Raw genomic sequence first — 13,958 nt, 5'->3', positions numbered from 1 at the left:
AAACCTTTTAATAATCATCCTGGTACCCTCAGGCTCTGGGTTATGCAGGCTCTTTGCCTCATGAGTGGATGTCCCAGTCCTACTGTAATGAGACTTGTTGCTGCTGCAATAAGGGGGTAGACAAGATAAAGACAGACTTGTTAGCTGTGTGAGAGAGTGCGGGTGCTGGAGGGGAAACAGGCCTGTTCACATAATGTGCGTGTGTACAGACGTAATCAAATGGACTCATCACAGTGAAGTGAAACGGAGGAGATACTTTGTTACAATCCTACGTTTAATCCGTCCTGACAAGCACGTATCCTTCACATTATCATCATCATCATCATGTAACAAATCTAATTCCAGTGCTTACACTCTCCATCTGAAACACACATACACTGTAGAAACACATAATAGCCATATATTTTAAGTTAACTCTTCTGATGACACAGAACTGGGCCGAGCTCACTTAAAGCCCAGCACACTCAGCAGTGGCTATGTGCCACTTTGTCTCCACTAATCCTCTGTGATCAGTTTATATCTGGAGAAGGGGCCGAGGCTTTTGGCAGCCTCTTTCAGACAGACAATATGTAAGTAGGTAGGTAAGTACAGTACAGAACAGGACCAGGACAGTGGGGAAGTCCCATGAGCTCACTGTCTAGCCTGATGGTGCAGCAGTTACGCCTACCTGCTCCATCTACAAACACACAAGGGAGTGTCTCAGAGGAGCTTTGTGGAGGCACCGCTCTTCTGTGTGCCCTAAAATATTTCATCTGTGAGATTAAAAATATTTTCTGCCACTAAAAACAAAAACTATCAATTCATATTCAATCCATGTGAGGAATCTGAAGTTCAGCGTGTTTTAAGGTCACTGTGACACTTTGATGAGTAAAACCTTCCAGAAAGTCAACCACATTCATTTCTTTCATTCTTGCCGTTACTCTGACCTGAATCACTTCCCCTAGAAGGAAAAAGGACAAAGTAATTTTGCTGGAAAAGATAAAAACTGTGGCACAGGCCCAAGCTGAATTCTCTAAACTCATGCTGGTTCAGGCCTAGTTTAACTGACCTCATAAGATATGAAAAGAGAAAACACAGAAAAAAAGTTACTAATCGTTCAGCCTAATCCAATAAAGTTCTATGTAATTCAATTCCACAAACTCTAAATACATCAGGTCCTGTTTCTCTACCAAAGCCAGTTTTATGGGACGTCTCATGAATCAACATGAAATTACTCATGTGAACCAATTCCATTTTAATTAGTAAATCAACTTTTATTAGTGCAGATGAAAACACTCCGAAACTTTCAGACTGAGCTCCAAAAATACTTGGACTTATGAAGCATATCAAATTTAAACCACTCAAGTTTGGTGTTGCTTTTCACTTCCACCTGTTAATGCAGACATTCCCTCCAGCTCATACTTAAACGGAGAGCTTTTTCCAGCTTTTATATGGAAGTTGATTAAATATAGTGGCTTACTTTGGTGGGGAGGAAAGCAAAATCTTACCAGATCCACAGCAACCGACATCTAATCCTCATCAATTTATAAATTTCATAACATTTCAACCAGAAAATGATGTGATGAATTCGCTAGTTTCACAATGAATCATCTCTCAAAGAATAAAACTCATCAAGAAAACATGCAAACAAGAGATGACTGTGGGTTACGATGCTTAGTCAGTGGCATGTTGAAATGTAGTTTTTAATATACTTTAGGGTGCCTCAGTACAAAGACGTAGATCCATTTTGCAGCGTATTCGTTGACATGTGATATGAAAAATGACTCCATGCACAATATTAAATGCTGTCCATCATGAGCTCTCAGACTCAGTGAAGTCTTAGGAAGTCTGTACTGGAAGTGGTTGTACTGGTACAAACACACGAATCGAGACTGCCCTCTAGTGATCAAAATGTACTTGTAAAACCTTAAACACATCCATAAACCTCTCAACCTGACCACTTGGCTATTAACATGCTCTTAAATTTTATGTTGCCCGAATTAAACCCTTTTTAAGATCATAAAGCTGCCTCCTCTTTGCTTTTATATCACACTGTTGTATAATTATTATAAACCCAAAGATAAATGATTAAAACAGTTTGTACAGTGTTTTTTTTTTCTTTCTTCATGTAGGGAACTCGTGCTACTTATTGGCAGCCTCTTTGCATTGTTAGTGTAATAAGTACGGTATGCAGATGAATATGGTATGTTATTCTTTGCAGCTGATCTCTGATCCTTACGACGGAAACAGTGAAAGTGGCAGCAGCTGTCACCAACTGCTCGTCAATCAGGTCCGGTGTTTGTGGAACAGAAAAGATAGCTCACATACCAACATGCCACAGAAAGCACGAAGCAACCTTTACTGGTTACATATCACATAGATGCTTCTTGTTACCTCTGCTTTAATGTAAAAGAGTATACGCAGTGTAAGCTAAACTGTCAATGGAACAGAATAATTATATATTTTGACAGTACTTTCATTATATCATACATGTGCTTAATTTCTAATTTCCTCTAGGCCTTTTCTCTGAACGGATTCACATACAGTACATAAGCATAATATTTTATCCAGAGATGCTGGAATAAGAGAAATCAATTAAAGCAAGCGCCTACAAAGAGGAAATCAAAAACAGTGATGCAAAAATGCAAATAAGTAAATAGATGTGTGAAAATGTGGGCAACTGGGCAAGGCTGAAGGAATCATAACTGCAAACAAAGTGGCACTTAGTACTGATGCAGGCAAAGAAAACAACTCCCATAGCAAACACACCTAGGTGTAGATTTAATAGCACGGTTCCCTCTTGATGTGACAAGAAGAGTGAGAAAATTAAACTTCCTTGACAGCAGATTATTCAAAACCTCTTCCTCTCTGCAGCACAGAAACCTGGCATAAATTACTTTTCACAGAATTTCAAAGAGTCGAGTGAATTGCATTGAATTCTTCTAGCAGAATCTGACATTAACAGCAAAATAATACGAAAAAGCACAACTACCTCACTGCAAAAAAGTTGAAGTGTGTCAGATCATAAATGCACCATCACAAGGAGCTTAGGTGTTGCATAAAGGCTGAACCAGAAGGTGAGAAAACAGGTTGCGCCAGTTTTTGTGCCATCACATCAGATAAAGGTGATGAAGCTGAGCTAGACAATGGTGCCTCTACCTGAGACCTCACACAACACATATTTGAACTCCCTATAAAAAGATTTATGATCCCAAAAGGAGAAAAAAAATATCAAGAAATGCTAAAAGATTAAATGTGTTTCTTCTCCTGTTATTCCTTGCATGCTTACAGCACTATAATGAGACTAAACAGACTGCTGTGCAACAGGCTTGGAGTTTTGACATGTGTCATGATTCAGTCATGCAAAGCATGTGTTTCACATTCTTATTGCCTCCTGGCTGCTGACACAGTTCCAGTAAAATAAGTTCTAGAAATACAGGATATGCGCTTTACATTTTCATTTACATGAAACCATTCAATTATCATGCAAAGAGCTTGCTCTGAGATACTGCATCAAGTACACAAGTTCACAGCACTGCAGTTCATCTTAAATACTCAAAATATTAGTCAGTGTTTGTTTAAAATGTGACTGTGGTGGACAAAGTCATGTTACAAGTATTGTGGAATTTTAAGATTTAGTGTGTCACCGCTGACCTTTTACAGTGATTAAAAAAAAAAAACCTACTGGGGAACATACTGGTGTCACTGAAATGAAACCTATGATGACAAGACGCAATTACTCAGACACAATTAAAATTAGTTGTTCATAGTTAAATGACAAATAAAACTCATTGCTGCTTTCTTATAAGTAACAGTATTTAATTTACAAAAATAACAGCTAATGCAAAGAAGTCAGTGAAAAATGAAAAGATTCTAGGTTGCCAGTTTTACAAGAAATAAAACACTATACATGTGACTGTACAATTAAAGTAAAAAGTTGACGCAACTAAGGCTATGAAAGTCATGGCATTAAAGTTGTGTGAGGCAGTGTCTGGTTATAACAGTTTGGTGCCCTAAAAATGAAAATGCATAAATAGGTTAAACTGTTTCCCAAAAGTTAGGTAATGCCTTCAGAAACTGTGTAAAAAAACCTATATGTGTTCCTATAAATGTGATATCCCAGTGAAGTCCGTGACAGAGAGAAAAGAACTGAGATTTGGTGTTGGTGCATCAGTCCCTGAGCAGCCCCAGCTTCTTCAGGGCCACACGGCGGTCCTCTTCATTCTGTGCACGAGGACAGATCAGCACACTGATGCCTTGTGATCGAGGCAGCTTCTGGAGGTTATCCGAGTGATGGGAGGCAGTGTAGGGAGACAGGGATCTACGAGAGTCTGGGTCTTTATCATTGGCACCGCTCGCCTGGGACCCCTCACCCTGAGCACTTGAAAATTCTCTCCCGCTTCCCAGAGAGGCAGGGCGCGGCCGACTGTTACGCAGCTGAATGAGGCTGTGCTTAGTGTCGACCTTCTCGCTACCTTCACTGGATTCTTGACCCAGGCCGGAGTGCTCCAGGCTGTGTGACTGAACACCTGCAGCCTTGGGTGGGGTTAACTGGTTGGCCAGAGCAGCAGGGGAAACTGTAACAGTATCTTCTGAAACATCTTTAACAGCAGACAGCTCATTATGTGATGGCATGGGGGCAACAGGGTCACTGAATGCAGCAGGTGCTGGAAGAATATCAGAAAGTGGGACTGCTGGAGGTGTGGATGAAACTGATGGAGACGCAGTAACAGGAGCTGGGGACGAGACAGGGGCAGAGGTAGGAGGTGTGCTGCTCACATGAGGGTACGAAGGTGTTGAGGGTGGTGTAGGTGTATTTGGAGCTAGAGGGCTGAGCGGAGTAGAAGGAGCTGCCCATGACCTCCTAGATTTAGGAGAAAGTCTGGGGCTCAGAGCAGGCCCCGATTCACACTCCTCACTTTTAAGAAGGCCGAGCTTTCGAAGGGCCTCCATGCGGACCCTCTGAGGGTCCAACAGTAACCGATCAGCACTGCTGGGGGCTGAATGTCCTGAACTGGCATCAGAGCCGCCCACTGAAGTCTTATGTGACTTCAAAATAATATTGGCAGGAAGCTTCTTTGGCTTAGGAAGCACAGCGGGAGGACTGCGGGGCTCAGATGCATCAGGAGAGGGACTTATTGCGGAACCGACAGATGGTTCAGATGGGGGCTTGTTTGGAAAGTCGAGGGTTACAGAGGAGCTCACTGGAGGTTTCTTCTCAGATGCTTTCTGGCGCAGCTGCTCCGGGTCAATTGATGTCACAGGCGTCTTATTGGGTGTCCCTGCAGGTGGAAGACTGACTTTGTCTTTCTCTGGCTGAGGAAGTGGCTCATCCCTGAAGTCTGAAGGAGGGGGGATGAGTCCCAGATCTAATTCAGAGGATGGCTTAGATGACTGATCTGGGCAAAGCTTGGCATCTGTGGGGACGCTCTCAGGATCTCCATCAGAAAACACACACAATATGTCAGTTTGAGTGTCTGGCGTGGGCATTATGCATGCTGTGGCTGAATCAGTGACTGGAGGTCTGAGTTGTGTTAATAACATTTCAGAATCCTTTGGTTTGGCTGCTGAAGTCAACTGTGGTTCAGAGGTTTGATCTGAAGCATGCTGCTCAGTTTTGTGTTCATTGTTTAACTCTCTGGAACCCGGTCCTGCTGGTGCTTTAGATGGGAAAGTAGCTCCACCATCAACTTGTACTGTATGTATTCCACCACCAGAAACAGATATCTGGACTTTTCCTGAATTGCCAGACTTCAATCTGGAAATGGCTACAAAACAAAAACAAATGTATTATGATTAGTATTGGACAACTGTTTGGGTTTTTTTTTTTTGTTTGTGTTTGACAAAGTTATTTCTGTTAATGGTAAATTATGTCACATTTCCTGCTAGTGTTGGTAAACAGAACTATCCAAACTGTTGCAGTGATGGTCAATTGATCAATATTTTCTAATTATCTCACAGTGAATAAGCTGTAAAGCACACATTAACACAATCACAACATTTTATAAGAATGCTCTAGAGGGTAACAAAACCAAACTACATGTTTCCTCCAGTCCTCTGGGGTGTGAGGCATCTGTGAATGTGCTTTGCCCAGAGTTCTGTCTTTCAAACTGCACAATGCTAAGAAATGTGGTAAGCACAATTAGAAGAGAATGTTAAAAAAAAACACCACCACACACTTCTAGACTGTCAGAAACATATGCAACATATCTTGCCTTAACAAATACTAATGACATAAAGAAATTTGAAGCAAAAACATTTTCATTTACATAAGTAAAAACTTAACTCTTAGAGAAAATGTCTTTAGTTTTCATAAGCCTACATACAATAGCCAAGTAATATACAAGTTACTGGGTGATACACATCTTTTATAGTTGTTTTGTGAATGATTGTTGATCAGTAATAAGTGTTTTTTTTTCCTGAAAATAAATACTCCTTCTGCATCATTTTCCTCTTCATCCAAATTAAAAGACTGTATATAAATATAGGTGACTTGACATCATTTCATTCTGCTGTGGAAAAGAGAGGAACGTTTCCTTAAGCTTCCTTGTTTAGAGATTAGAGTTATAGTTCACATCTAGGCCTCATTTGACAGAATCTAAACAACGATCAGTAACTGCAGCTGTCAATCAAATAGTAGAGCTTGTTACATGTTGGGGATTAGACAAACTTTGTATCATAAAACAGATTTTCTACAGCCTTAAAACAAGAAAAAGATGCAAAATTCTCAAATCTTCTGAACTCACTGAAAAAAAAAACACAAAATATACAAGATAATATTACAATACATGGTGATAAGCCACTTAAGGATGGTTAAATATAGAGAAAAATTAATTTTGGAACTGCCACAAATGTCACCCTGGGTCTTTATGGGTTAAACTAAAAGTGAAAGTGAGCAGCTCAAATCAAAATAGCAAACATTAATAAATAAATAAATAAAAGTAAAAATTTAATAAAAATAAAGCTAATTGGGGAACCTGTGTGAAGTATAAGATAGATGCACATATGATGCAAAATGCAGAATATTTAATGACATGAGAAACTGCTGATGTTTACCAGAATCAGGTTCATCATTGGACAAGCCGCTGTCCTCCTGCACTTCTAGCGACTCGATTGTTTCCTCAAGATACATGAGACAAGCTCTCTCCTCTGCAGATAAGTGCTCCATACTGTCTTCACTCTGCAAACAATATAACAACTTTGAAATGTATCGCAGACATAGAAAAACATGTGCATTTCTAATGTGAAGAGACAATTTTCTCAAATTCTTGAGCAATATTTTTCCCCTTAATTTAACTGAAAAGATGAACATTAGACACAGAAGAGGCACCGAGGGTCAGCACTTGGCGTTTCAACAACCCAAAAGGAATGAATTATACCACTCCAGTACTCCTCTTTGCTGTCTCTCATTCCATATTGGTCTGTCAAAAGATTTTCTTTCTAGTGGCTGCAGGTGCCTGTGAACAGTTTGACATCTTCTTCCCCCTGGTCATTGTTAAGAAAATTTGCAGCTCTCCCTGAAACTCCTTAAAGGCCTCTTTATGACAAACAACAGAGTATGTTAGCTCAGACATATTCACTTCCTTTTGTCAGACAGAAAGTGGTGCATACAAACCCCTTCCCCTTCTACTGTCTGTGCATACTTTCATAGATACCATTACGACCTGATGTACAAATCTCAGTTCTTTATTTTTCCACTCTCAGCACAAGCACAAGTATTTTAAGAGCAGTGCTGATAGACCAGAGGAAAGTCCTTTAAGTATAAAGGGTGTCAGTGGGTTGAAGACATAAGAGTCATTAGCATAGAAGATGAGATGATGTCCAGCAGCACTCACAAAGCCAGAGTTCATGCTGATTACACTGTCGCAGCTCCCAGCACTATCCATATTGCTCAAGGATTCCATGGCAACACCGCCTGGCCACGTGTCACTGTTCGGCATTGCACAAGGAGGAGAACGAGGGCAGGACCTGCACTTTACACTCCGCTTTTGGTTGTCTAAATCTCACCAAGTGCCAGTCTGAGAAGAATGTGAAAGGTCAAGATTAGAATGTGAGAAAAAGATGAACTGGATGAGATGAAATCACCACATGTGGCTCAACTGTTGCTACAATAAAAGACATTTATTTAATGAAATACAATTAATCAAATGCTAATGCGTTAGTATGATAAATGAATGCATTAGTGTGATAAATGAGTGCCAGAAATTACAGCTGATAGTTAAGTCCATCATGCAACAACTCTTCTATTAATATAACAAAAGTAATTTGAGACACCAAATGTCTTTTTATAGACACCATGATATATTAAACATAGTTATACTAATTGAGTAATTAGAAATGAATTATTGAACACTTTTGTGTCACACTAGACATGAGCAGAATTGATCATTGAGGGTGTTGCTACACGAACAACATACTGATAAAGTTGAAATTCAATATGAATTAAATGAAAATCCTCTTTTTGAAACATTGATCCCATTATCAGACGTGGTACAACAGAAAAAAAAAAGACTTTATGCGAGTTGAATCTTCACCATTATCATCTGTATAATTTCAGTAAAGTGTAAAAAAAATCTATAAAAATTGTGATTATGATTTAAATATGGCCACAGGTTTATGACTATTCCACTGAGAGCCCTTGCAAGTATCCATATTATAAACTCTTCAAGTAGCAGGAAACAGTAAAATCATATTGTGCACCATAGGTCTTAGGTAACAATGTACTTTTATCAGAAGTCAGTGCTTTGAGCATTGTTTATTCATCTACACTCCTTCACTTCAGAGAGAAAAACAGATCTTTTGTGAATACACACACACAGCATTCTTCATGTCATGTATAATCTGTGTAAAGACAGCTAATATGTTGGGTTATGTTACAGCACTTCCCTGCTTACTTGTGTTTCCTGCCTATTATCTTGTACACATTACTACTGACAGGTCAGGCATGTGGAAGACTTTTTCAAAGGACTCATACTGCCTCCTTATTATTTACAGTACTGTTCTCATCAATAGAGGGGACAGAAGGACTTGGATTTATTAAATCCTCACTAAAAGAAAGCAGATTCTGATACAAAAAGGAACCTATGATTAAACATAGGCTATTCATAATACTTTAGAGAAAAAGCTTCTTAAACCAAGGTGCTCACACCCTTACATTTCCTTTTATGTTCCTTTAGATGCGATAATCTCAAGCAAATACTACCAACAATGAACAAAAACCCTGGAGGGAAAATATTTGATCAACTTAAGGCTAAAACTCTATTTGATTTTAATCTAAATAGGTCACACTAATTCAATGTACTGTATCCCAAGATAAAGGCTTTACCATCTGTTGTGAGGCTTATTCATCACGTAGCTGCAACAACACGATCAGATTCAGGTGTGTTCATGTAATGTTCAGCAGAGCCAGATGCATTGTTTTCTTATCTCAGAGCATGTTGATTACACATAATACATGAATGCTACAGAAGAACTATCTTTATGAGTCACTGTCTTTGTCTTTTAAATCAAACTTCATGATATCCTGAGGTCTCTAAACCCAGTGAACCCAGAAAATTGTAAGCAATTACATTTATCACTGCAGCATGAATTTTCCATGGCCACAGAGACACGTTCATGGTCAGTTCGGACATGAAGGACACGAAGCAAGAACGTTCACATTCTAACTAAGAATAAAATGTAGAGGGTTTTGAAAGGAAAATTGAAGCATCTTCAAAGATTTGATCGTGTAACTTAATTTATATGTAAAAACAGAAGATTGGTCTGACTCACTGGAAATTTGAAGATAACGTATAATTTTAAAATTATACATATATTTACCATTTGATCAATCCAATACAGATATTTCATTTTATTACCCCGCCTCCTGAAGGGAAGGCAAGGGGTATTGTTTTTCATTCAGTTGGTTTGTTTGTTTACCAACATAGCAGCAAAAGTATTGGTTGAATTCATACCAAATTGGGCTTATAGAATGCCAGTGACCTAGAATAGATCTCATTACATTTTGGGAAAAGTAGGTCAAGGTTCAATTTTTTTTATGAACTTTTAAAATCCTACCATTTACTTATGATGGGTGAAATATGTGTGAAGGGTGGGATTTGTTGTGCTTGGCACCACTTGTTTGCTACTTAGCCTAATTTCCCTTCTGTGACAAGGAAACGGATGATTATATTTCTTTCAGCTGTCCTTTACACCATTTTTGAATATCCACAGATAAAATCATTCACAGTTACACAACAACCATCAGTGTAACAAAGATAAATACGGGCTACCGTCATGAGGAGTGACGTTATTTGCTGATAGTGGATGACAGTCTGCAAGGTCAATATTGACACATACCGATGTCTGTCTGATACATCATGGCATCCTGACCATTTTGTCTAGGCTAATAATAAACCTACACTAAACTGGCAACCAATTGTCATGCTCTTATAATTACTTTACACATAGTTAATTGTAAAGAATGTTTTAACAACTGAAAATAATGATTGCATGATGCCTTGCGAACATTGAAAAATGTCCATGACTCATAAATTAGTGTGTCATCATAGTTGAACCTGCAGTATTATGACACTATCTAGCTAAGGGGTGTCAAACATATGGCCCATGGGCCAAAACCAGACCCCCAAAGGTTCCAATCTGCCCCACAGGATGGATTTGCAAGGTGCAAAATTTACACTGAAGATATTAACAGTCAAAGGTGTCAATCTCATTTTATCTCCAAACTCCAAAATTTTAGTTTTTGGGTTTATTTTTTAACATTAGAACAAAAAGATGTCACAGTTTTCCCCTTATTTTCACTATTCTTATTTCAAAATCCACACAAGTTTCGACTCAATTACATTCAACCAGTACAAATATAACTTGTCACCTCCAGTTACCGTAAGTTAAATCTGGCCTCAATGGGGTGATATATAAAATCAATTTTGAACACATTTCCATAAATTTATCCTGCTGTAGTACTTTTAATGCAAAGGACAGTTTCTCCATTACATAGATTTCATAGATTGCTTTTAACCAATCAACAAGTTCAAACTCCAAAATTTTAACAATATTATACCTGTTACTGAACATTTGGTGCCTTTGAAGAGCCAATCTCTGATGCACATACATGTATAAATGATAAGTTGAGCCATGATATTGTTAAAATTGCATTTATTTTTCAGTTTTTCAGGTTATTGACTTTTTCTTTTGGTGATTTTCCCCTGAACTAAAATGAGATAGACACTCCTAATCTGGCTCAATGCATATCACTTTTTCCACCTGGGTCTTCCTTTACATCTGGTGACCTAGAATGCTTTCATAGAGGTTTGACATTTCTGTACTGTTGACATGAAGACACAGCAAGAGGAACAACATGATCACCACCACCCATATTCACATGTTTTCTGGAAACAAAAGTTGGTTGACAAAGCATTGCCTGGCCTCTGTGAGAATGCGTTAATAGCTTCTAATTACTGTCCCTCCCATCAGGCATTCAGATCCAGAGAACAATGTACAAACTGGAGCAGCCAACACTTCTCAGACTTGTATAAGGCAACAAACCTGCAGAGCAGCAGTGGAAAAGCTTACTACACCCTCAGCTGAGTCAGGATTTAATAGTGATAGGAATGTTACTTTGCTTGCTTTCATGTCTTTAAGACAACTTTTAAATTCAGTCGAGCTCTGTGATGTGACTGGGCGTTGAAGATGAATTATAACTTGGCAGATATAACACTTAAAACTATAAAAGGGGAGGATCAGCATCAGGTCTGTAATGTGTTTATGGTGTGAACAGCTGTGCAGTTTGTGAGCCAGGCTTACAAGGCTGAAAATCATAATTTACACTCTATGATGACAAATTACAGTGTGTTAGTATAAAGGGGAGCAAAAATGTTAAGTATGTGTTCAAGGGCAGTTACACAGAGAACTGGTTTAATGATTAACAGTAAACAAAAGTTCATGGCTAAAACTGTGTTGAGCAACTCACAACCTGCTAGAGTGAACAAAAATATTTCATTAATGTTTACCTTGGCACTGTGTCCTACTTCTTTTAAAATGACTATGACTGGCATTTATTTGCCAATATTTGCACTCTCTGCGGTCTTACTAAGCAACCAAATATTCAACATTTAATAGCTACATCAAGTGTCATCTGTGAAAAGGCAGAAGAGACTGTAAGTAGGGTATTCTTATTGAGGATGAAATATGAACCAGGTCACTTGTAAAACTATCTGGAACTCATAGGCTTTTGATGAAGACAATTCAAGTACGAAATAAAGAAAACCTCAGGATGACAATAAAAGTGGAAATAAAAGTCACAAAAACTCATGCTAGCAAAAACGCAGTGATTTGTCAAATTTTTTGCTAATTTCAAGCCGTTTCTTGCTAAGTTTTCCGCCATGTAAAACCTAAAACAAACTAAAATCACCTCTTCCTGACTCACCGTAGAGGACAGAACAAGTCTCCGTTGTGTCGAGTAACTCTGCAGATACAAACAGAGCTGTTTTCAGGTGTCAGTCCATATGGGCAGTGCAGTGTAGGTCATCCCCTGCTGAGAGCCGAACTCCTCTTCTACTAAAACTAACGTAACGACAAGCAAAGCGACTCAACAGGTGCGAACTAATTGCAGCAGGTGATCAAGTCTCTTCCGGGTAGAGGCTGACATGTAGCCAATCAGGGAACACACGAGCGAGACGTTTCAGCCAATGAGATACGAGCTGTCAAGTGCGTGCAATGCAAACCTGATCTACTGTTTATTCATCATAGAAATGTATGCCATAAACAGACAGATCATAAAAGCAGTTAAAAAGAGGTATTATGATTAAAACATGTGACTTAAATAAATCATGTGGATCCCCCATCTCTCCTACTGTATATACTGTGATAAAATCAATTAACCCATATTAACCCATAAGGACCCAGTGTACTAGAAGTTGAGGGTTATTATATTAACCCTTTCATGCATAGTGGTCACTACAGTGGACAGCTATTCAAAGTTGTTCTCTTGTATATTCATGGATTTCTTTGTTTTAGTTGCATATCAACCAACACAGTGGACGCTTCTGCATCATCCCATACACTACAGTTTTACTGTTCTGAATCAGCCTGATCTGCAGTAACATATTTGAGTGTAAATCAATTGCTAATGGTTATTAGACTGTAATTAACAGGGTTTTTTTTTTTTTTAACCCTTTCATGCATAAATTATGAGAACCTTAATCAAGTTTTTTTTCCCTGAGTGTTTTTGTTTCTTTTTAGGCATGAAAAAAACAATGTGACTGATATATTTTTTAATGAATCTATTTTTCATGGTTACAAAAATGTCCACACAGCTGGACACCATACATTTCATTTTTGAAGCAAAGAAACATGCATTTACTGACAAACTGTGTAAAAACCATGAAATATATTTTTTTAATGCGGCTAATCTGATGTTTTCTCACATTTTTAACATACTATAAAACTAGTTATTACACACTAAGATAATATGCCAAAAAAAAACAAAACTTTTTGTTTAAAAAAAAAAACCCTGTTAATCACAGTCTAATAACAATTAGCAACTGATTTATCCTCAAACATGTTACTGCAGATCAGATTTATCAAGAACAGGAAAGTTACAGTAACGGTATGAATGTCAGTGTATGGGATGATGCATGAGCGTCTACTGTGTTGGCTGATATGGAACTAAAACAACAAAATCCATGAATGTATAGGAGAACAGTTTTGAATAGCTGTCCACTATAGTGACCACTATGCATGAAAGGGTTAAACAACTTCTTTTTTTTTTTTCTGAGTAATAACTAGAGACTGCATGATGCAACAGTTTTTTCAGATAGATTTTTTTTTTTAAATTATGGAATGTCCTTTGCAGTGGACAGATTTTTTTTTTTTTTTTTTTTTTTTTTATAAAGCTGTAAAACTCTTGTCCCCTACAGAGGATAAAAATGCATTGCTGGGTCTCGGGAGGTTATAGAATGTTAAAATGTGAGAACAGATTA

The 13,958-nt window shown here is 38.2% G+C and overlaps 1 protein-coding gene across 2 annotated transcripts; it reads right to left on the bottom strand.

Moving 5' to 3' along the window:
- Window positions 1-294: 294 nt before the first annotated feature.
- On the bottom strand, window positions 295-12,560 carry LOC115423144 (specifically androgen-regulated gene protein). 2 transcript variants are annotated; one of them, XM_030139889.1, is made up of 4 exons: window positions 12,404-12,560; window positions 7,815-7,997; window positions 7,036-7,159; window positions 296-5,747 (listed from the first exon to the last, which is right to left on the bottom strand). In XM_030139889.1, the coding sequence occupies exons 2-4, from the start codon at window positions 7,917-7,919 to the stop codon at window positions 4,150-4,152; spliced, it is 1,827 nt and encodes a 608-aa protein (XP_029995749.1). In that variant the 5' UTR covers window positions 7,920-7,997; window positions 12,404-12,560; the 3' UTR covers window positions 296-4,149. The 2 variants fall into 2 exon arrangements, with proteins under 2 accessions (XP_029995750.1, XP_029995749.1); XM_030139890.1 differs by lacking the exon at window positions 7,815-7,997 and having other exon boundaries at window positions 295-5,747.
- Between the last annotated feature and the right edge of the window lie 1,398 nt (window positions 12,561-13,958).

The sequence above is a fragment of the Sphaeramia orbicularis genome, chromosome 7, assembly GCF_902148855.1.
Source record: "Sphaeramia orbicularis chromosome 7, fSphaOr1.1, whole genome shotgun sequence".
In the NCBI taxonomy this organism is placed as follows: Eukaryota; Metazoa; Chordata; class Actinopteri; order Kurtiformes; family Apogonidae; genus Sphaeramia; species Sphaeramia orbicularis.
The sequence above is the reverse complement of the archived record's forward strand: the minus strand, read 5'-3'. Positions and strand labels throughout refer to the sequence as shown.